This window comes from Ostrinia furnacalis, unplaced genomic scaffold, assembly GCF_004193835.3.
Source record: "Ostrinia furnacalis isolate ACB-3 unplaced genomic scaffold, ASM419383v2 OfSCF0283, whole genome shotgun sequence".
Classification (NCBI taxonomy): Eukaryota; Metazoa; Arthropoda; class Insecta; order Lepidoptera; family Crambidae; genus Ostrinia; species Ostrinia furnacalis.
In genome coordinates this window covers 382,854-408,824 of record NW_021130522.1, presented here as the reverse complement: position 1 = coordinate 408,824, position 25,971 = coordinate 382,854, and the positions used below count along the sequence as shown (strand labels likewise).

The following is a 25,971-nucleotide window of genomic DNA, read 5'->3' as shown; positions in this document are numbered from 1 at the left end:
TGATGATGGTGATGATGATGATGGCCGTGATGATGATGGCCGTGATGATGATGGCAGTGATGATGATGGCAGTGATGATGATGGCAGTGATGATGATGGCAGTGATGATGATGGTAGTGGTGATGAGGGTGGTGATGATGATGATTATGACGATGGTAGTGATGACGATGATGATGATGGTGATGATGAAGGCCGTGATAATGATGGCGCTGATGATTGTGATGATGATTATGACGATGATGAGGGTGGTGATGATGGATGATGATGATTATGGAGATTATGATAGTGGTGACGATAGTATTGATGATGAAGGTGGTGACTGGTGATGATAATGGCGATGACGATGGTCATGATGATGGCGATGACGGCAATGATGATTGTGGTGATGAGTGATGTTGAGGGTGGTGATGATGGACGATGATGATGATTATGGCGATGATGATAGTGGTGATGATAGTATTGATGATAAGGGTGGTGACTGGTGATGATGGTGATGATGATGGCAATGATGATTGTGGTGATGAGTGATTTGATATCTTTTAACCCGGCGCCAATGACGTGAAAATAATTGCAAAAACGATGACCCCGGGTCATATTGACCCACATTTCATCGATCATTTTTTAGGAAATTGTACAAGTAATCTTAATTTTACTTACTGTCTATATATATAGGGTTCTTTACTGAGCTAATAAAACAAAAATAAAACGAATACATGAAATAAATATTTTTTTATGAATTTTTAAACAAAACATGAAAAAATCACGTATAGAAATACATTTGAGTCTATATTTTTTGTTTTTGGTAAAGATTTTTAGTATAAATGGGAATCAACAATGTTATATGGTGAAAAAGAGATAAAATCAACTTTTTATATGCAGATACAATGAGATCAGTTTTCTACTTCATCATTCAGAGCCATGGAACTGCTGCAACTGGTGCAGTATGTAATCAAATGGTCTGGGCATGTAAATGTGGCATGACGCACTTGCCGGCGTCGTACTAATGCAAGTTCGAGATTATCCGAAGACTGAGTCCCCATTACTTGCGTCTTTTTCACATTCGTTGCCATTTCTAAGTTCTGGCTATTACAGCCTGAAATTCTTCAATCACAGTGTAGACACAGTTTATGTATAAGTCCACTTTTGCATGCCGTGGCAACCTATAATTAAGGCAGCACTTAGATTAAGTTAAATACGTTGTAAATATTGATTGTCTTCCAGTGTATGTCTTGTTGGTTGTCCTATTAAATAAATAAAATAAAATAAAATCTCGGAATCCGACTCTTCCAGCAACGCTACATTCTTGCTGGGTCATTTAACAAAGACATTTTGACTAAAACTTAAAAAAGAACAACATCAGCTAGCACTAAACACAAAATAAGCGAATAAAAGTAAGTCACAAAATCACCGCGCCACCGATGACGCCGGGTCATAATGACCCGTTTTAATTTGAAGCCTGTGTATCTCGCTACGCAAGCGGAGTCACAATACGTTAACTAACGGAATGGATTTAGGGAGGTTCTATCTCCAGCTATACGAACGCTCGAACCACAAAATGGACGCAAAAAAAAATTATGAACGTTTGAAAATGCCTCGGGTCAATATGACCCAGCGTCATTGACGCCGGGTTAATACAGGTTGTGCCCATGATAAATAAAGCTTTGCTTGCTTAAAGATTGATAGAATATTGAACATGACATTGTTATTTTTATGGTTTCAGCTGGCGGCTGCTGGGCCTACAACATCTTTGATGCTGCTCCACCTTGGACCCGGAGCCGAGGAGCAGAGCGGCTTGCGTCATCAGACACCAGGGTCAGCGTCTGATGCTAAAGGTTAGTTATTTTGTAAAGTTTTTAGTTAATGCTAACATTGCTAACTACAAATAAATTGTACCGGTAGCGTTTTTTACTGATTTTGAGGGTGGTGATGATGGTGATGACGATGTCCGTGATCATTATCATCATAATGATAGTGGTGATGTTGAGGGCGATGATGGTGATGATGATGATGGCGATGACGGCAATGATGATTGTGGTGATGAGTGATGATGAGGGTGGTGATGATGAGGGTGGTGATGATGGGGATGATGATGTTGATGATAGTGAAATGAGGGTGGTGATCATGGATGATGATGATGATTATGGCGATGATGATAGTGGTGATGATAGTATTGATGATGAGGATGATGATGATAATGGCCGTGATAATGATGTGGACAGTAGTAGTAAAGTAAATATAGTAGTGATGATGATGATGACGGCGATGATGATGATAGTGATGACGATGAAACTTCCCATCCCATTACAAGCTTTGCTATGTGGGGTGATAATATCGGTAATAGTTTAAATTATGTAAATTATTATTATTTCTCATTTCAGCCAATAGAGGCCGCTGCTGGGCCTGCTCTTCTGATGCAGCAGCCAACCACCGGTGATCAGCAGCCGAGCGACAAAACGGCTTTCTCCAACAGACGTCGGTGTCAGCATCTGATCCTTAAGGTTACCGGACTATTCACCACTTTACGTTCCCTCCGCTGCAACTCCTGTGTAGCCAGGATCTACAACTTGACCGCCAACAAAAACCCAACCAGTGAAGATCAAGTTCGTCCCGGGGTAAAGTGAAGCTGTCATTGGACCCGTAACGAAATTAATCAGAAGCTCAAGGTTAGTTCAAAATTTTATTTGTTGTTTTTGCTAACTTGTCTACTAACTTGGTGTTTCTTACTGCTTTGATTCTTGAAGTTTTTAAGTATGCTTATGTGGCTGGTATTGCTTAAATATTATAAATTAGTTAAACAACAATATTATAATGCCACCAATCAAACTGTCTTACATTTTACCTAGTTTGCTTATTTAGGGGCTTGATGATGCCGTGTGAACTGTAGATATACTGGTAATTGTTAGACTAAATTATGTAAATTATTATAATCATCGTTCCAGCCAGTTGCCCACTGCTGGGCAACGTCTGTCACGCAGCTGCTCTTCTCCGGGGACCCACAATCGAGGAGCAAAGAGACTGGCTTCATCCGACGTCGCGGCGTCGGAATTAGCGTCTGATGCTGAAGGTTAGTTGAAACTCTTTGTGCCCTCTTAATACAAAAAAGTTTTTTTTTTAATCTATAATTTAAGGAGGGTTTCTTCTGAAAGAAGATGGCACCCTCATAGAACTCACACATGATCAATAAACACATGAACAATAAAATAATGAAAAAGTTAATACAAAAAAAGCTCGTTGAACACTTGCTTAAATTGTCATTTAGTGTGGAAATGACATTTTCAACCGGTGTTCAACGGGCGTTTAACTTTAAGTAATAAGCCCCATTGTTTTTTTATTATTTGTTGTTTGCCTATTTATGTTGCTATTTTGTTATATGTACTTCTTTATAAAACATCTGCATTTACCAACCTAAATTAAAATGGGTCGAGTAATATATTTATTTTAACTTAACAATAAATACTACTTCAAATATTTTACTTTGCTTACTTACGCTTGATGATGCTGTACAAAATCTGAGCTGTAGGTAATATTGGTCATTTTACAGATTATGTGAATAAAATTAATATTATCATTTCAGCCAATAAGCCACTGCTGATATACGTCTGTCACGCAGCTGGTCTCCTCCGGGGACCCACAACCGAGGAGCAAAGAGACTGGCTTCATCGGACGTCGCGGCGTCGGAATCAGCGTCTGATGCTAAAGGTTAGATAAACTCTTTGTACGCTCATAATACAAAAAAGTTAAACACCCGTTGATCACCGGCTGAAAATGACATTTCCGCACTAAATTAAAATTTAAACATGTGTTTAATGGGCGTTTAACTTTAAGTAATAAGCCCCTATTTTTTTTTTTTACTTATTTGTTGTTTGTCTATTTATGTTGCTATTTTGCTATACTTCTTTTGTACGCATCTGCTTTCAGCAACCCACAAAATTGTTTCCTACTGTTGAATTTATTGAAATTAAAATGGGTCGAGTAATAAAATCATTAATATCAACCTAACAAAAACTACTCTTTGCTTACAAAATCGGAGCTGTAGGTAATATGGTAATTTTACAGATTATGTGAATAAAATTATTATTATTATCATTTCAGCCAATAAGCCACTGCTGGGCTACGTCTGTCATACAGCTGCTCTCCTCCGGGGACCCACAACCGAGGAGCAAAGAGGCTTGCTTCATTAGACGATGTCAGCGTCTGATGCTAAATAAAGGTTTGTTAATTAACTCGTATTGATGTTATTACAAAAAACTTAAACCATTTCAAAATTTAATTTCCCTACTTTCCATACTATAGTGTCATTTTTTTTTTGCATAACAAGGCAATTATTTGACTAGAATCGCACCTGATGTTAAGTGGGATGCAGTCTATTACAATTACAAATTTGAACAAGTGTTTACTGACTTATGGTCCTATGTCCCCTAGATGGGGCAGAGGGCGTCCACAACAGTCCTCCATCGCGTTCGGTCTTGAGCTTCTCGCTTGTTTGAACAATTGTTTAACGCCAGTTTAATTTTTTGTAATAAGCCTCTTAATTTTTATTATTTTTTGTTTGCTTATTTAAGTTAGCTACATCAATTTATTGAAATTAAAATGGTTAGAATCTAACAATTTTATTATACTTCCTCACAGTCCTCACACAAGCTTTGCTTACGCTTTGTTTTGCTAGAGATGATGCCATACAAAATCTGAGCTGTAGCTAATACTGGTAATTTTACAGATCGTGATTGTGAATTAAATGAATTTTATTATCACTTCAGCCAATGCGCCACTGCCAGGCCGCCTCTGCATGCATTCTCTTTTCAACTGAAAAGCCATCCGCCGCTGATCAGAAACCGAGCGGCAAAGCAGCTTTCTCCTGCCTGTCGTCAGTCAGCCAGCACCTGATGCTAGAGGTCAGTTTAAAGGTCAATTTTACTTTTTTACTAACTTGCTTACAAACTTAGTGCTCCTTACTGTAGTTTCTTGAAGTTTTTATGTATCCTTTGGTGGCTGATTTTTTTAAATAACAATAATGTTTAATTGATTTTTTTGTACCATGTCACATTCATTCTATCGTAAGCTTCATTTGCTTAGCTTAGTTAATGCTTGTGAAATATCAGCTGTAGGTGTGCTGATATTAGTCAGACTAGATTATGTAATTTTTATTATTATCGTTTCAAACAATAAGCCACGACTGGGCTGGGCTGGCACGTCTACGTAATGCAGCTGCTCCACGGTTAATAATTATTATTGAAATTAAAAAAGTTAAATAATTAAATTATTTTATCAATCTAACAATATACTACCTCACACATTTAATTTTTAGCTCTACTCTACTCCGGCTAGATGATGTTGTACAAAATCTCAAGAGTGTACCATTGTTACATAGTAATTTTGCAAAATCATGTGAATTAAATTATTATTATCATTTCAGCCAATATCCCACTGCTGGGCTTCTTCTGCACTCATTCTCCTCTCATGCAGCAGAGATGAGCGCCGCTGATGAGCAACCGATACTGTAGGTTAGATCTATTTATCATTATCATATTTTTTGCTGTTTGCTTATGTTATCTGGAAATTTCGAGACCTGGGCAGTGCTACAGTCTCTCCAAAGGTGCCAAATTGACTATCGATATATCGAAGTGTTGAGGGGTTTGTACAAAAACGCCACAATGTCGGTCCGCCTCCAGGATCGGGATTCGAAACCTATCCAGTTGCAGCGAGGGGTAAGACAGGGAGACGTCATATCTCCAAAACTGTTTACCACCGCCCTGGAAGATGTCTTCAAGCTTCTGGACTGGAGCGGATTTGGCATAAATATCAACGGCGAGTACATCACCCACCTTCGATTCGCGGACGATATCGTAGTCATGGCTGAGACCTTGGAGGATCTAGGCACAATGCTCGATGGCCTCAGTAGAGCCTCTCAACAAGTGGGCCTCAGAATGAACATGGACAAGACAAAAATCATGTCTAATGTCCGTGTTGCACCCACTCCTCTGAAAGTTGGAGACTCTACACTCGAAGTTGTTGACAATTATGTATACCTGGGACAAACAGTCCAGTTAGGTAGGTCCAACTTCGAGAAAGAGGTCAATCGTCGAATCCAACTCGGATGGGCAGCGTTCGGGAAGCTTCGCCATATACTCATGTCCGAAATACCGCAGTGTCTCAAGACGAAAGTCTTCGAGCAGTGTGTGTTGCCAGTGTTGACATATGGATCCGAAACGTGGTCGCTTACTATGGGCCTCATAAGAAGGCTCAAGGTCACCCAAAGGGCGATGGAGCGGGCTATGCTCGGAGTTTCCCTGCGTGATCGAATCAGAAATGAGGAGATCCGTAGGAGAACCAAAGTAACCGACATAGCTCGCAGAATTGCTAAAATCAAGTGGCAGTGGGCGGGGCACATAGCTCGTAGAGACGATGGCCGTTGGGGCAGGAAAGTTCTCGAGTGGCGACCACGGGCTGGAAGACGTAGCGTGGGCAGGCCTCCTACTAGGTGGACCGACGATCTGGTGAAGGTCGCGGGAGGAGCCTGGATGCGGGCAGCGCAGGACCGTTCATTGTGGAAAACCTTGGGGGAGGCCTTTGTCCAGCAGTGGACGTCATTTGGCTGAAAACGATCTGGAAATTTAAATCCTTGTATATTATTTTTAAAATTCAGTATTAAGTGAACTTAATTGTCTGAGTTAATCTACATTAAATTTGCATACACCAACCCATTAATTGGATGTGTGTTTCTTACTGTTTCAATTATAAGTGATATTAAAAAAGAAAAATTATTACATCAATATAACAATTATTTCTTCACACATTTCAGCTTTACTGTACTCCGGCTAGATGATTCTATAAAAAACCTCAAGTGTACCAGTATTACCTGATCATTTTACAAATCATGTGAATTAAATTATTATTATTATCATTTCAGCGTATCCCACTGCTGGGCTTCCTCTGCACACATTCTCTCATGCAGCGGAGAGGAGCGCCGCTGATCAGCAACCGAGCGGCAAAGCGGCGGCACCCGATGCTGAAGGTCAGTTATCTATTTGTCATTATTAAAATTTTTGCTGTTTGCTTATTTATCCGGTTATTTATCTATCGTTATAGGTGCAACGAAAGCATTAATCAACAAACTTAACGTTCCCTGCTATTGCATTTGTTGAAATTTAAATCCTTGTATATTATTTTTAAAATTCAGTAAAAAGTGAACTTAATTGCCTGAGTCAATCTACATCGGCATAATTATACCAACTCATAAATTGGATGTTTCTTACTGTTTCAATTATTGATATTAATTTTTTTTAATTATTATAAAGGGTGTTTGGCGGAAGGTTAGACAAACTTCGTGGGTGTATAGATAAGGTCATTTTAAGAATACTAGTTCGCCCATTTGACCCTAAGTGAGCTATTTTTTTTAATTGATATTGTTGTTTTTATTCATTTTTTTCCGAAATTTAACCTCAAAACTGCTTAATTTATTTTTCTCGCGTGTTTTGAACCAGTTTTCTTATTTGGTACTAGCGGCCGCCCGCGACTTCGTACGCGTAGATCCCGTTTTACCCCCTTCATCTATCTTACGCGGTTTAGATTTTTTCAAACAAATGTTTTTTCCCGCTAACTCCCGTTCCCGTGGGAATTTTTCAATATCCTGTTGTAACTAAGCTTTAAGTTTACTAAGTTACATGCATGCCAAATTTCAAGCGTCTAACTTAAGCGGTTTAGATTTTTCATACAAAAGGATTTTCCCGCTAATTCCCGTTCCCGTGGGAATTTCGGGAATTCCTTTCTTAGTGCACCTCTACGGTACCTAAGCTACGTCCCTTCCAAATTTCAAGTGCCTATGTTTAGCCGTTTAGGCCGTGCGTTGATATGTCACTAAGTCACTCAGTTTCTCCTTTTATATATTTAGATGACATTACAATATTATGGTACCGTCGAGCTGGTCTGATGATGGAACTGGAAGGTGGCTATAGGAACTCTTAAACGAAACGGCGAAATCGCATCGAGTTTGGGTTCATTAAATTTGTCTTTTCGAGCACTTTAGTGCTAGATGATGTCCAGGATCCTGCCTTTTAGTGCAGTAATTAAAAGCGTGTTTTTAGTTTTTTAAACTACACTCGACATCAAATAAATCGCACCTCCCGCGACAAGCATTTTCAAACGTATGCATCCCCACTTCCCACCAATATTGGCACCATTTAAAAGCCTAGTTCTAACCTTCATTTCATTAAAGGAAAGGTTTTTACCCCAAAAATGTGTCTTTAGATGGATCCAGAGTCACTTCTTCAAAAAATAGGTAGTTACGTTAGAGCCAATTTTTATGGCTATAAAAGTTGGGATTAATCGCTATCCACCTGTTAAAGAGGACGCGTGAGATAATTATTTGGTTTTATAACCATAAAAAATGGTCTAATTGATCCCATAGGTGGGCCCAAAGTGAGGTATTTTTTCAAGTCACATTTATGGTATATGTTAATCATTTATTAAAAAATTAAATGTGTTTTTCTTTAAGGATATTTATTGGGCTTTCAAATAACACCAATATTGTTGGGGCACCATGATTGTGTCAGAAGAAAATCGTTAAAGTTCGCGTCGCGGAAGGTGCGGTTTATTTGATGTTGAGTATATTATGTATCCTGTTAAAGGTGTATCGCATGTATTAATCTGAAAACTTGATATTCCCTTGCATTTATTGAAAAAATTCTTTGATTCATTGTATTTATAACGATAATTATTATTTTTTAAATTCAAAATTAAGTATACCTGCAGGGCATTTCATGCGAAGCGGACATCGAAAATCAAGTCAGATTTTGGATTTTGTTTATATTTGGATTAAATGTAGGTACCTACTGCTATAATATGACTTGAATGGATGTGCGTATTTTTTTTTTTGTGAAGCTTAGTTCCTCATTAATTGACTTGATTTTCGCTGTCCGCTTCGCGTGAATTATAGTCAATCTGGGTAAGTTCTTCTTCTCAGTCGGTACACTCTTGTCAGAGTGGTCGTGGTCATCATTTTGAATCACGATTCAGAGTGATGTTCCTCGTAATACGGCGCCATTCCTCGCGGACTGCAGCTTTCCGGGTACTTTCGCTAACCGAGCACTTAGTTGCAGCCTTGATCTGGTCCGTCCATCTCATTGGTGATCTACCACGTGGTCTGGTGCCCTCAACTTTTCCCTGCACTACGAGACGCTCTATGGAGTCATTACTGCGCCGAGATACATGGCCGAAGAAGGTTAAAATGCGTGACCGAACCGTGGTTGATAGGCGCTGTCTGATGCCGCTGGGTAAGTTAGCTTATCAGTATAACATTGGCTCAAAATTAATAGTGATGTTAGGTCTTTTTTTTGCTTTCATTTTATTTATTCCAAATAAGTTTTGTATTTTTACCCGTTGCTCACAAAGCTTGTAGAAAAAGTACCTTACCTATTCACAATTATATTTTGAGCCAATGTTATACTGATGAACAAAGTACCCTGACTGACTGTTCCATCACACATAAAAAGCTTGGCTTAGTTTGTAAAGTTTTTTAGTGATGGTGCCGTGAATGTCCATATTGAAATCTAAATAATAATGTCATTATTAATATCGTTTCAGCTAATGCTGGGCCTCTGCTCTCATACGGCTGCTACAAGGGCTACTCAAAACCGAGGAGCAAAGCCAAAGCAAAGCAGCTTGAATAATTAAGGCATCGGCGTGCGGCGGCAGCATTCGATGCTTAAGGTTAGTTATCTTATTTATTATCATCTATACTAATATTATAAATGCGAAAGTAACTCTGTCTGTCTGTCTGTTTTGCTTTCACGCCTAAACCACTCAACCAATTTTGATTACATTTGGCACAGAGATAGTTTGAGTCCCGGGAAAGGACATAGGATAGTTTTTATCCCGTTTTTTGAAACGGGGACGCGCGCGATAGTTTTTCTGTGACAGACAGAAAATTCCACGCGGGCGAAGCCGCGGGCGGAAAGCTAGTTATTAATATCTGTATTTACTAATCGATTTTGTTTCCTTTATTTAGTTTTAGAATTTTAGCGGTACTTGATGATTGTGATTAAACAAAGATGTTTAGTGCCAACATTACACTATCTTAAGTCTAAGGCTGAGTTGCACCATCTTACTTTAACTTTGACAAACGTCAAAAGTCTGTCAAACTCCACACAAAAAGCACCGGTTATTGTTATTGTCACGGTTAAATTATGGTGGTGCAACTCAGCCTTACTCTCTCTCTTGTTACCAGTAGGTGCTACTAGACTACGAGTAGGTATGAGTAGATTAAGCGGTTCCCGAAAGGTGGTCCGCGGAACCCTGGGGTTCCGTGGAAAGGCCGCAAGGGTTCCGTAAAAAATATTATCCACGTTTCGTGACCGACGTTCGCTCGCACCGACTTGTTTACGCACAAGGGAGGGGCAGGGCGTGCGGGCGGAGTAGTACGGGGGTTCCGCTAGGAAAAGTAAAATCAATTAGGGTTCCTTGGCAAAAAAAAATTGGGATACCCTGGATTAGACAAACACTTCATAAATATTTTTTATCGTTTCAGTGTTCTACATTTTCGTGCTGCAGCTGGTATCCAGTGGAGTAATGCTGGTTCCAGTCATCGGAGGGAGCATCGGGCTGGTGCTAAAGGTTAGTTAATTATTATTTTACACACTGTATATTATTTTATTATTGTATGTTTTTTATTGTTGTTTGTTTTTAAGTTTTTAGGTATCTATAGGTAACAGGTAGCTTTTATTTAAAACTAAATACTCAATCGTTTAGCACATTCACATTAGGTCTTAAAATTTAGGCAGTTATACAACGTGGACCCAGTTAGTTAAATAGGCTAAATAGCGATATTTTTTAAATCATGATACCATTTATGTAGTGACCATTGAATTATTGATTTTTAGCGTGCATTCGACATGGTGAAATGTCATAGTATTGTGTTATGGCTGCAATGTAGGTTGTATACCTACATTCTCTTATAGATGCAATAGGTTGTGTCCCTTTTCTAAGCACCTTCGATATCACACTTAACATTCAATGAGCAAAGCACACGTAAAAACAAAACGTTCCGTTAGACAACGCTAACTCGAATGGTCCTCGGCCCAATATTGGTCCCTGACAGGCACTTACAGAGTTTATTGCGATACGTTTGTCTGAGGCTAGGGTTACCATCCGTCCGGGTTTCCCCGGATTTGTCCTAGTTCAGGGAGCGTCCGGGAAGCGTCTGGGTGGGATTTATTTGTTGGCCGGGTATAAAAAATTAAAATCTTAGGCAAATGTCGGATGACGTGACTAAGTTTTATAAAAACCTGTTGTTATTCGGGCTCTGGGCCTCAAAATCCGGGGTTTTCATGCGTCTTGCTTGTCCTGGTTACCAAATTTGAGAGATGGCAACATTATCTGAGGCTATCCCGCGTTATTTATTTTCGGCAAATACTGGGTAATTACAATCGTGACTAAGCGTGAAACGTCATTGTTGGCATCTTTTTTATATAGGATCGTGAAAGGATAGTGATTATATCAACGTAGTGCGGAATGTTCGAGCGTTTGTTGTGCGTTGAATTGATATTGCTTTTTTTTTTCGATTTTGTCATCGTCTTATTTAATTACGTTGCAACGGGGCGTCTTAGCTAGCTCAGTCTGACACCCCGCTGTTTAGTACTAAGTCCCAGTTTGCTTTCTGCGATGAGGGATGTGTACCTATCCAGGATGCCTACAGGGATATTCGACCAAGAAAACGCACAATTAATAACACAATGGCACTTTGTAATTCAGGTTNTTTCTATTTGATGCGAAGTTTTGCGTTCCTTGTGGTCTTTCGCTTCTCTAGCGATCTGGTGGTCCCTGTAGGTTCCGTGGGTTATTCAGTTGGGCGCCATTGCAACGGGGCGTCTTAGCTAGCTCAGTCTGACACCCCGCTGTTTAGTACTAAGTCCCAGTTCGCTTTCTGCGATGAGGGATGTGTACCTATCTGGGATGCCTACAGGGATATTCGACCAAGGAAACGCACAATTAATAACACAATGGCACTTTGTAATTCAGGTTCCACAATAGTTTACTTATTCTAGTTTCACTGACTCTAAATTACTATCGTTTAATAATGAGCAAGTTTACAAGTACTTTACAAGTTATATCACAATATACTAATCTATTACAACGAGAGGAATAGCGACGCGCCCGGTTCGCGTCCCGAGACTAGTTTACGTATCCGCGAGAGGGGCGGCGCCCTGTGCGAGGTTTAGCGAGTGTTAGTTTGGATACTTATAACTAGGGGGGTAGGACGTGGTTCAATAGCTCGAGCCAGAGACCAAAGTCCTCTGATGAGTATGATACCACTGGGAAAGGGCGTCGGACCTACGTGGCGAGGGGGTTATGAAGTTCAGGAAGGGTGGCAGCGGGATTGCTACCGCAGGTCGGGAATGAGTATCACATGCACTACTCGGTAAGGACGAGAACCGAAAGGCTATCAACGATAGAACGTCTCGAATCGACAATTAGATCACCTGACCGAGTTAACGAGGTATCGAATCAAGCCAGAGTCGAACAGTTAGGGTTAGTGGGAACAGTGTGGGTAGCTATTCGCTAGGGACTCTGTGCAATGCAGTCGAGGGAACAATAGACGCGCGCGCGAACGTCTGACTGTTGCAATGGCTCCCGAGCGAATGCTAGGCGCCCGCGGTCGCCGCCGTCTCATATATTAGCTCGGTCCGTGCGGCGTGCGGCCGCGCAGCCGTAGGGTTGTCAAAATCTCCGTGCTCGGTGCTAGGGCTGTCGATGCGTCGCGGGGCGCGTCACAACGTTATCTGCAAAAACTCATTTACGAGTACATGTCGTTCATATTTTTGTTCTAGTGTTGAATTCAACTAGTAATTTGGTAAACGGCAATAAGGTTTTACGTAAGATTACGTCTTTATTTACTACCTGTATTGGCATTTCTTTCACTGTATGGTATTTTATTAAATTTTTGAGTCCCCACAGACCACAGACTTTTTTTTGGCTGACCAAACTATCGATCGATAAAAAGTTTGTACTCCGCGGGGATTCTTGAGAGTTCTGTGACCTCAATATTATTAAAACCTCTTTGTAACATAACACTTAAGATCATGAGGGTTGGTGATGCGATGTTTTACTGAAGTTTTCTATTCAGAGGCTCCTTTATGACAGTCTTTAGGTTCTAAGAAGGCTCATGAAACGTGGCTTTACCCGTAAGATTAGATTTCATCTCGCATGTTAAGATCCTAATTTTAATTAATTATGCTCTCAGACCTTCGAAATGTAACTTCATTTAACCTAACGATAAGCCTTTAGCTGACATACGTGAGCTCGGTTTCACGGCGTTTAGGAATTCAAGTTTTCGATCTCTACTTTTTACAAAAAAGTCAGTTTTCAACTGGGTGTTACAAAAAAATAGGTACGGTAGATAGGCGATTCAACAGATAGGCCGAGTGATAAAGAAACGGTTTTGATTTAGAAACTTCAAAATAAACAACTTTTCTGAAGGATAAAATAAAACACTGAAACCTTCAAAAAATATGTTGACTAACTGACCTAACATGGGCTAAATAGGATTGCACTTTGGATAAAATACTATTACATTTTATGTAAGTATTTATCCTATTTATAAGCAAATAAATAATTTGAATTTGATCTCCATTCATTAGGGATTAACTCTAGGCAAATTATGTATTTGGTAATAGATATAGCATTTCGCCGAAAAATTATTTGAATAAAAATTCTAGCTAAATTCATGAATGAAAGCTTCTGAACTTTACATAACAACTTGTTTCGCCGTTCCAGAAACAAGTACCAAAGGTCAACTTTAATTAATAACTACGAAATATTCCTTTCAAAATTAATTATTGACTACTTATTGAAACTAGAAGTCACAGCCGCCCGCCCAATCAGATAGAGTGGGGGAGGGTAGAATATAATCCTTTAGAGGGAGGAGGATAGATTTTATCTAACTTTTGATTAATATTCAGCCCAAGTACTAGGAAATTAGATTTTTTTAAGTATTATAATTTTTTTTAGGTTGGTCGGATAAAAAGAGGTAGTTAGAAAGACTTGCACGTTTATCTGCTGAATCAATTAAAACGAATTGGGTAGGTAATTGAACACAGAATATTGCATCTTGGAGAAGGCTTAACCAGCGTTCAAGGCTAGACAGTATTGAGTTGTTTAGTATTTGGTTAGACCAACTCTTTGAATCACAAAATCAAAACTTACAGTATTTTCATTTTATTTATTTTTTAATATTAACAAATTGAAAGCAACTAGGTACTTTTAATCTGTACCAGCTGCGAGCAGATCTTAAGTTTCACTTTAAACAGAAAACTTGTCGTCTAGCTCGGTCTGGGTAGTAACTAGTTGGTGCAAGACTAAACAACTCAATACCGTGCCAGCGCGAAACTTGCAACTAATTTCCATAGCTTTGTGAGCTTTCCCGCAGTGTTTATTTTCTCTCGAGCAGGCAGCTTAGTGATGAGATTCGATTGACAAATAAGATGAAATCAAAATATATAATATTAGCATCGTTTACAGTGAGCAATATAGGTACATACTCTTAAAAAGACTACATTTTGTATCAAGAATATGAAAAAAGTTTGAATAAATTTAGTCATGGTAGAAATTATACGGTGGAATTGTGTAATGCCACCTGGAGAGAAAGTACTCTTAATACTGTAGATAGAAAGTTTTACTCAAAGAAAACATTCCTTCATTTTTGAAATCAAAAGGAACTGTATTTAAAGATTTCCAAAAGGACATTGTCAGAAACCGCCTAAAAAACCGCCCAAAAACATTAACCCATCATAATTATTTTCTATTTTTTTTAATACATTAAGCACCCTTTCATTCTAATGGACACTTAAGCATTGAAAAATTAAATAAATAAGTCTTTTAACGTTTATTCTATAATACTATTACAACTTCCGGACGTTTTGGTGCGTGGCATGGTCTAAAACCTATCAAGTTCCATAATTTTTGCCGATAAAATCTGTACGAGGCATTACCGTACTTTATTGCTGGGAGTCCATGTATAGTGATGTTCCTGCGGCCATCATAGACAATAAAATATCGATTTTGAAAATAAAATAAATCGATTAAACTGCTTTGAAGACTAGATTTGCGTTAAAAGCTAAAAAGATATTGACAGTTTGACACTATTACAAGAAGATATCTAAAGTGTCCAACTGGTCGAAGGTCGTAAATAAAATAAAAATAATTAGGACCATAAACTGATATTCATGGTATCATAACTGTAAAAGTGTCAGAATCCGATGTTGAATCGTATTTTATAAAAGTGGAACCCCGAGTGATCTCCAAAACCCATTCTATTATTATATACGATTCGGCTTCGATATCTATAATACAATAGGAGTTTATTTCATGTGTCAGATGACAAGGGTGGAAACAACCTACGATTCATGTTGTTTATTTACGTGCAATATGTGGGCATATTGTAAAAGTGGAATGCCGAGTTGTATTTCTAAAACTTGTTCTATTATTTTATACTATTTGGCTGCGACTCGGCGTGACGACAATACAAAACATTTTTCGCGAATCGGTGTTCATACATTCACACAATACATTAGACGCCATGTTGTCATAAACGACATATTATAAAATCGCTGTGATTTAATATTCTTAATCATTAATTTTATGGCAAGTGTCCATCAGGAATCATTGTTCTTACACACAGAATCGTATTATTTCGCTTTCGGGTAGTAATATGTCAAAATTGTTGGTTCTTTAGGCGAACAATGTATGGAGAACGAACATTGTCCTTTGCTTGCAAAATCCAGGAATAGAACCAACTAAAATCTGTTAGTCGTTGGGTTTAAGTATAAGGATAAAATCTCTCTAACAAACATAATACATTAAATGAAAGGAATACAATGAAATCTTAAATTATTTACAGAAAATTGTAGGCTATGGTGGTGAATTTTCGAATTTTTTTGGAAATCTTTGAATGCAGATCTCTTTTCAAAAATAAAGGAATGTTTTCTTTAAGTAAAATAATTGTCTATCTACAGTATTAAGAGTACTTTCCCTCAGGTGGCATTTCAAAATTCCACCCTGTATTTGATTTACTTTGCTTAGTTTTTTTTTTGCACTCGTGTTTTTGTAATCAAACAAGATTCTATCCCCCTCTTCATAAAAAGTAGAATAAGTTATTACGAACTCAGTTAATCGTTTGAAACGTTTTTAAGTGCCATGAAAAGGACTTCACCATAAAATAGTTGTAATTTACCCAAGATTTATATGTTGAGATGTGATTAGAAAGAATATTTGCAATTTTAATTATCGACTTTTGATCCCGCGACTACCTAATCATCACTAAAAGCAATCGACGTTACCATCTTTTCCAAGTTTCGTACGAAATGCTTCCTTTCTCTTGCACTTTTGCTATGCTGAAACTTTTCTACAACTTACTATTTATAGGGTGCATTTTTCCAACATAGTGAACATACCTAATACAAACTACATTGGTAAACCACTGCATTAATAATACCAAATATCTTATATTATTTTCTTCCTTTTAAAGAAATTATTTGTTGTTTTAGCTAATAGAAAAAAATCCAATTAATTTGGCTTAAATAAACCTTTAAAATCCAATACAATCTAGGAAGGAAATTGATGAGATACTTTCGTTAACTGGCGTTCAATAAACATTTCCAAAATAGCTTAAAGGGTGGTCTGGCCACCCTTAAGGTTGGAATTTTCTTGGAATAGCGGTTATTACAACGAAATGCCGATCTGGAAATTCAAGTCGTTGATAGATATTAGGGATGTTATGGATATGTAGTTTCGGTTATGGATACGGTTAAGGATACAGGAATAATATTATACCGGTTTCAGTTACGGGAATGGATATTTTTTTATTTCGGATATCCGAAAGTTTCGGTTACGGTTACGGATATCTGTGCTTTAGAATGCAATTTGCAATAGTTGTCCAACACGATTCATTAATGGCCGCACACTTTACATCGAATAAAAAGTATTAAAAAATAAAAAAATATACTACATGGCATTATTAAGGTACCTAAATCATGTTGTTATGCAATTACATATATAATGCTATACAAAAAACAATTTAAACTGCCTATATCCGAAACTATCCGAAACTTTTGAATCGGTTACGGTTTCGGATATTTTTTTATTTATTTGTTTATTTATTTATTAACACCAACAAGACATACACCATTTTAGACAATATTATACATGCTTATATAATAGGTTAAGTGCTATCTTATATTATTATTTCGGATAACCGAAAGTTTCGGTTACGGTTACGGATATCCATAACATCCCTGGTAGATATCTTTTATTTTATTAACTGAGAGTAATCTTGCCTATAATCACAGCCATGGCAGCTGGAGCAGGTTTCTTATCAGAAAAAAACATTCCCTTTTAATTACAACGAAAAGGCTTTTCAAAAGAATCAGGAAGGAAAATCGTTTGGAAATGTTCATTTCGTTAATGACCAGGCCTGGAACCTTTCTATCTATGGATAAGAAGAGACTTTAGTGAAAATTCACCATTTGTGTCTTTTATTCCTATGCTTTATTTGTATAATGTATTTTTTTAATATTGCTGAAATTCATAATTATCTTTACAACTTTTCTTTTATTTTGAGAATCGAGACTGAAGTCCCATATGATTTGCTTTGGCGCCATTATTAAAGAACTAGCTTTCCGCCCGCGGCTTCGGCCGCGTGGAATTTTGTATGTCACAGAAAAAACTTTATCACGCGCGTCCTTGTTTCAAAAACCGGGATAAAAACTATCCTATGACCTTTCCTGGGACTCAAACTATCTGTATGCCAAATTTCATCAAAATTGGTTGAGTGGTTTAGGCGTGAAAGCAAAACAGACAGACAGACAGAGTTACTTTCGCATTTATAATATTAGTATAGATGATAATAAATAAGATAACTATTAACTAACCTTAAGCATCAAATGCTGCCGCCGCACGCCGATGCCTTATTTAATTAAGCAAGCTGTTTTGCTTTGGCTTTGCTCCTCGGTTTTGAGTAGCCTTTGGAGCAGCCGTGGTGGCGTGTGGTCTAGGCGTGAAAGCAAGACAGACAGAGTTACTTTCACATAAATAATATTAGTATAGAAGTAGAGATAGATTTAGGTCTCAAGTAAGAGCCTCTTTCTTGATGTTATTTGCTTACTTTATTCATACTATCGTAGGGGTTATAGCAATTGAGGCCACCCCAGTATCAGACCTATCCTAAGATCTAGGTTTGTGTTTGACATGGCTCAAACGAACCCGGGATTTAACATCCCCTTCGTACAGAGACGATCTCTAGATTTCTTTTCGGTTGTATAATGGGATGTGTTTACTAAAGCTGAGAATCAAACCCCAAATCATAACAATAGATATCCAGATCCAATAAACATATAAAACCACACAAAGGTAAAAAATACTTGATCTAGTTAAAACTATATTTAGCTCATTCGTAATCTTATAATAAATTTTCGTGTACGTATATTAGGTACATACTCAAATAATTCTTACAACTTCTACAAGTAAATTATTAAATCTGATCCTAGGCTTTCGAAATAAATAGAAATAAATATCTATTGAAGAAAATTTAATTCATTAACGCTAGTAATATAATCCAGTTTTATAATTAAAATCGTAAGTAATCCTTGTAGTCTTTAGAAGTAACACCGTCAATAAAGACAGAATAACTGTAACACAAGACACATACAAATTGCTCTAGGCTTTACCCGTACAAATACGTTTACCCCACCTACGAGGTCTAAGATAATAATATTGTAATTAGTTTCAGTAAGGATCCAGTAATCATGCTCCCTTTTCTTAACATTACTAAAGCCTGGTCCGTGAGCACGTAGAATTTTGTCCAATGACCCCAAGCTACCCATCCTTATCGCTCGCGCGTAATTTTTTATATTGCTGTCGCGACTGTGCGACGGGCTGTGCCCGCAGTGAGTGTGCGAGCGCGACAGCAACATAATTACGCGCACGCGATAAGGATGGGTAGCTTGGGGTTATTGGACAAAATTCTACGCGCTCACGGACCAGGCTTTAGATAATCGTTTACTACATTTTGCTTAGATACAACTTTGAAGCTGAGTCTACGCAGCAGTGGTATACGACGTGTCGCTGTGACGCACTGGTTTCAATGCATTTTTATGAAATTGCTTCGGCCAACGTGACGTTAAGTACGGAATGGTAATTTCATAGAAATACATAGCAACCAGAAGTTTCGCGCCGACACGTCGTCTGCTGCTCCTACGTGAGGTCGGCTACGAAATACCTTTACTGCATCTTCATTTAAAATATGCTTGTTGATCTCTAGATAATTGACATCTTCATTTTTTGCCTCTGTCTGGTAAGAGGGTCTTCCTCCTGCAATGGATACTAAATACCCTAATGATGATGATAAAAACCATACAAAAAAATTGAGAATCTCCCCCTTTTTTCAAGATAGTTGAAGAAACTAAATTGACTGCAACAGCCTTCTGTACTTGCTAGCTCAAATATCAGTGATGATTTTTACCAAATTATGATTTCTAATTACAATGTTTTTTCATGTTGCACTTGGTGTTAAGTGAGATGTAGTCTAGGATGGTACAATAAAATTCTGCCCTGTAAGTGCCTAATCTTTCTCGCCTTGATTGTGCGATGCCTCTGTCAATTCTGACATTGTATTCAATGAATCTACCGACAGTGACTCTATTTTATTTCTTCCCACTTACTTAGAAAATATTTGATCAGATCATTGATGTTTGTATTTCTGGAATATTGTGTGAACAAACACGTGTTGTGTATTGTCCCACGCAATATTTACGCTTATACCGCTGGGAATGGAGGACTGTTTGGTATTCGTGGACACGATGCCCTTTAGTGTGCTTGTGGACGTGACTCGGGTGACCCAGTGATTTTGCAGGACCATTCAGTTTAAATATGCAGGGTCTTATAAGAAAAAGGCAACCCCTGAAACTATCTTAACACATGATATAAGTACTCGTATAGGTACTTTTGGTATACCTACTCGTTGAAGCAACGTGACTATTCAAAAAGGTATTCATGCGTGTAAAATATTTTGCATAAAGCAGTTAAACTAAAAAATAATCTCCCGTTATTTTGTTAGAGAAACGGAGAGTCATGAGAAATATTAGGTGTTAGGAATTTCGTATTAACGTTTTCACAAAATTGATGACTGACAAAATTTCGGGCCTGTCAGTTATTATTTGAAGCACAAGGAGTAAGTGAACTTTAGAAATGAGTTCAGCTTCAAAATTTACGGTTCCTTTAAAGTGTTTTTTTGCTTTCTATCAATATTAGTCAAAGAAAACGGGCTGTAAACGTAGGTAGTTCATAAACTAAATTCAGGCATCAATTTATTTTTTATTTCGAAAATAATATACTTAATCTTGTAATGTTATTTTTAGTCGTTAGTAATAAATCATACGTCCTGAGACATTCGCTGAAATTAACTTCAGACGTGTTTCTGAGATGGCAGGATTACTGAGCGAATATCTTTCTGAGAACTTTTAAATTATCTTATTTTTGTAGCGTGATATTTGTAAAAGGGATTATTAGGAATAATTCTAATAATCCCATCCCTCTTGTCCCCATTATTGAAGTACCTACTAAACAAGTGTGTAGTGGCTAGGATAGCAAGCGAATTTTACTTTTCTTCATCATTAACTCTAGACCTCAAGAAGGTATGTCTGGTTACAAATATAGACGGTTACCATACTAGTTACAGATGACAGCACATCAAAATAAGCACGGTGGCATCTTATCTCATTGTAATACAAGCTATTTTGCATTAAACATTTATAGACTATTTAGAGCCCTCTTCATTGCTGTCATGGCCATTAGTGATGCGAAGATGGCTAGTGCAAACAGCCATTAGGTTCCAAATAAAGAACTTGGAATGGGACTTACCTCCTCTCGTTCTCTCTTTAACTCCTACTGTCAGAATATTCAGCTATGTACTGATTCTGACTAATATGGAGATATGAATCACATGATGGCGTGTCAAGTGTTATAATACCACTATAGCCGAATAGTGAAGGGGTCGGACTGGCCGACTTGTGATCCGGGGAACGCGGGTTCGGTCCCCTCTGCCGCTCGACTACTGTGGTGAGCTCACTTGTGACACAAGCATATTTACTTAGTACGAGGGGCTAACGGGAGTATTAGTAATTTGTCAAACTCACCGATCCATTCCTCGTCCTCGAGAGCCAAGGCACCACCTCTCTCTCGACTGCTGTCACTGCCAGCAGTGGTGCGAAGATGGCCAGCGAGAACAGCCACAGTAGGATGAGCAGGCTACACGCCCCTCGCCGGGACGGCATCCAAGGCTGCCGGAGGGACTGCGTGATGGCCAGGTACCGGTCCACCGACATCGCTGTGATGGTGAACACGGAGGAGGCTACGGCCACTCCTGTGAGGGAAGGAGTAAAAAATATTTATTGCACATATAAGATTTAACAGTCTGCTTGTGACCACGGCTGCAGCATAGCAGCCGAAACGTCAAGCCGTGAGTACATAATGTAACTCATTAATAAACGTCGCGTTAAGACCCGTGTCTAACTATTTTATTTATTGCACATCATACAAATTACAAGATATACAAAAATATAGAGTTGTGACCGTGAATCAAAGAATGGATGGAAAAGAGGGCTTATATTTAAACGGCACATTTTTTTGCGACATAAAAGATTAGATAAATTCTGTTATTGCTAAAACCTTATGAATTACTTACACGGTTTGTAATGCATGTTGTGGTATGCGATTTTGTAGTCAAAATAAAATTGTATTAGAGTTCCGACTTTTTCCCGAAGGGCCTTGTAATCTCTCTTATGATTCGGCTCAAGGTTTTAATTTAACATGTACTACTTCTATTAGCTAGCCCTAAGTGATTACACACCCAACACGTGTCGAAACGTGTTTCGTATAAACTGTAGCAAATGAAAGTGGGTTCGAAGATGACGGCCGGTTCGTGCTCCTTTTACCGCACTCACTGGCGAGTGCGAAGTAACTCTTTCCGTATCGATATAAACATGTGGGCCGTTTATCACAAGCCTGCCCCCCAGACGTCTACTTACGTTGTTGAGCGATGTTATAGTACGCAACATATAGGGTGTCTTTTTAAATATTGGTCAAACAAAAAGGATTGATTCTACTGCTCAAATGCATTAACTTTCCCGTAGAAACAATAACGACATTCTCAAAAAAAAAAATGACGTCCCTATTTATACTAGTTAGCTGATTAGTGATGATATTGTGTGTAATTTTTTTTTAGATTTGAACTTCCTTCTCTTCATGAAAATTGTTACATTTGAGCAGTAGAATCAAACCTTTTTTTTATCTATACTTAATAAGACACCCTGTACAGTTATTATTCCCTAGTGTATCCAAGGCTTTACAAATAAGATTTACATCGGAAATATAGAGCCAATCAACACCGTGTGCCTTTATTTCGTAGAAGTTGTGAGCGCGTTGCTTATTTATCAATTTGTTTTCAACAAGGTTTCCGTCGCTGCACTGGTATAGGTATTCGCAATGTTAACTTTTTTACCTTTTGTACTTTCACCTTTTTTAAAATTAAACTGATATTCTTAGAATGATATTATTATACTCATTCCAAACATTATGTTTGATAAACTATAATTTGAACAGAAATAAGGAAAAGAAAGACAATAGAAATGTTTATGTAAGGGTTGGCATTCTAATCATTGTTTTATTGTTTTTTTTATGTCATTCATTTAACCTACGTGACCCCAGCTGCTCCGAAAGGTTAGCATTGCGAGTTTTGGGTCTATTGTCTCTACCTAAAGCTGCCATCAGCCGGGATTCCCCGGATTTGTGCGAATTTAGTAAATCGCTCAGAAGGGTTTTTAAAGATTTACAAGTGTGTCTACTTACACACAGTATTTTTTCTCAATAACATTCAGTATTCAATGTAAAGTTATCCGGTGCCCTCAATTTAGCCGATGGTGGCCCTACCTATGCCCAAATGACGTCAGGGACCGAGTTACCGGTAAACCGACAAATTAGCCCCTCCAAACTTTAGCACCTTGCCAAACATTTGCGAAGACATTGGCTTTGTTGGTCGTCGTATTATGTTTTACACTAGCTTTTGTCTGAGGCTTCGCCCGCGTGATATTTTATCTGTCACAGGAAAAGTTTATCGCTCGCGTCCCTGTTTCAAAACGGGAATAAAAACTATGTCATTTCCCGGAACTCAAACTATCTCTTTACCAAATTTCATCAATATTGGTTCATTGGTTAAGGCGTGAAAGCGTAACAGACAGACAGTTTCTTTCGCATTTATAATTTTAATAATATGGATTTTGGACAATACTCGCAACTCAAACAATCCACAGCCTCAAGATTAATTCTCTTAGTGGTTTTCAACCAGCGCGGCGGTATTAAATGGGACATAACTGAAAATACTTATTAACCAAGGATTACGAAAAATAATTGATCAAAGGTTACCTATCTATTAACTGCAGTCTGCGAGCCTGTACTTTCCATACTTATTCAGATAGTAGATCATTTAAGGTATCACTATATTGAACACTCACGGGAATAGGTACTTGTATTTTACCGTATTTTACACGAGTGCGTACCTAATGTTTACCCGCCAAAGACTCGACAAGGAATAAAATAATCCCGAAATATCCTTAACTTTGGCGTAAAAATAACGGCAACACCATGTTTTTATCCACTTAGGTCGCCAATAAAAAAGATTACTGCTGTAACAAAGCCATTATTCCCGAGCTCGGCTGACAGATCATGATCTACATAATCTGGAGCAGACTTCTGAGAAAATCAACTTATCCTATAATATTTTAAACTTTCGCGTTCCAAATACGAATACGTACGAATACGGATATTGTGAGTGTTGTGTGTCGTGGTAACATCACTAGTGGTAGTGTAACAAATGATATTATGGGTCAGGGTAGTTGAAAATCTTCAAGCCCGCCCGAACGGACGACGCCGCGAACCGCCAGTCTGCTTGTGACCACGGCTGCAGCATCGCAGCCGAAACGTCAAGCCGTGAGTACATAATGTAACTCATTAATAAACGTCGCGTTAAGACCCGTGTCTTACTATTTTAATCAACTTATCCTTTTCTAAGAGAACCTCCTTTGACAAATCTAAGCAATGCCGACAGATTAGGGACTTCATTTAATACTTAAATCTCAGAAATATTTTCATTTAATGCCAGTTCATTGGCTGATGTGGGTTTTTGCAATATAAGTATTTTTTACGCATGGTTAGATAGAAAACGGATTTTTTGAAGAAAAATATTTGCTCAATACGTTGGAAAAGATGTTTATGCTAATGATCACTAACTCACGGCTAAAAATATTAAAAATCAAAATAAAATATGATTTTTGGAGAGTGCGAAAATTCTCTGTGCATACGAGTGACAGACTCTTAAAATGTGGACATGAAAAAATAAAAAATCACACAAAAATAGTTTTAATAATAGTAGTAAATATACAAATCGGTTGTTTGAACTTAAATTACTTGGAAAATAGCTAATGTCGAGTTAAATGTAAAACATTATACATTCAAAGTCTCGGTTTTCAGCTACTTACTCGTAATTGTGAACACCTCACCATTTTACTATTCGGCATACGTAGGCTTATATTGAAATATTAATCGCCTTCACGAACTCACAAGAGCAATATAGGTAGGGTAGGTACGCATAGGAAAATAAACTAGAACCTAGAATTAAATTTTATTGGCTGCCTGAACTTGATTGATTGATCACGTCTTATTTTGACGATTTAGACACGTTACAGGAATGATAAATGATCATTATAAATAACAAATTATTAGGTTTGTCTCTTAAAAGGTAATTTTTTATTCGTCTCTATAAAATAATTTATTGACTACTTGCAATTAATGATCATCACTTATATGAATAAGTTAATAATAATTTGATTCAAGGCCAACTTTTCCGATAGCGAAACAATACCTAAATTTCAAGAATATTATCAGCAAGCGATGAAATAGGCACTTAATATCTAGGTCAAACATCACGTACATCCCAAGGAATACAATCGTTATCTAATTTTCCATTTATTATATTGCACTTGACCTAACCATACGATTCTCGCTGGAGCCTAACAAGAAATAATCTAGAACCGAAAGGCAATTTGCGAAACGTCGTAATAAATGAGGCTGCCCGTAACAGATCTAATTTCAGGCAAAGAGAAGTCTTCTTCACAACTCGATTGTAAGTTATTTCTGGATTCGTGATGTAACTGAACGCGATTCCCGGCACTCAAAGTAGACTTATTTTAATATAATAATAATAAAAACGTTTATTGCCAGTAAAACCAAATACATAAAGTCCTTATATCTAGCGGATGCCGCACTAAGCAAAGCTTGTGTCGCGGTAACCTTTAAAACTTGTTACACAAAAGAATCTTTACAAGTGGTCTGGGAACATTCGGATCAGAATGTTATTAACCAGGTAAATGAAATTTCTTACAATATTTTAATATTACTAATTATGCATGTAGGTATTTGACCGCAATTGCACCTGGTGTTCAGTGAGATGCAGTCTAGGATGGTACATATGTGCCCTGTAAGTGCCTATTCACTCTCTCCTTGAAAAGGCCCGGATTATAGTGTTCAGGAAAGACTGCAGCAGGCAGCAAATTCCACTCCCTAGCTTTTTTTTATTTTTTTACCTATCAATAAGGTTTCTTGTGTTTATTTATTGAGGAATACCAACAGTGTGTACAAACTATTAATAAGTTTGCCCCAAACTAAGCAGAACTAGTACTGTGGCGGCTAGATATTGAGTAAATATTATACTTACGCTGGGTTGCACCGTCTTACTTTAACAAACGTCAAAAGTCTGTCCAACTCATACAAAAAATACCGGTTATAGTTATAGTCACCGTTAAAGTTTGTCATTATTTAGCATTGTCTACTAACTAACCAAACCTTCAGGTCAAGAGCTTTTCAATTTCCTTTAAC

General features: G+C 37.8%; 1 protein-coding gene across 1 annotated transcript in view; it reads right to left on the bottom strand.

The window, feature by feature from the left end:
- NGR-A35 (neuropeptide receptor A35) overlaps positions 1 to 25,971 on the bottom strand; it is a 68,653-nt gene that overhangs the window by 21,260 nt on the left and 21,422 nt on the right. Inside the window, exon 3 of the mRNA XM_028312400.1 lies at positions 21,180 to 21,406. Within this exon, the coding sequence (XP_028168201.1) occupies positions 21,180 to 21,406 (227 nt within the window). The remainder of the gene's footprint in view (positions 1 to 21,179; positions 21,407 to 25,971) is intronic.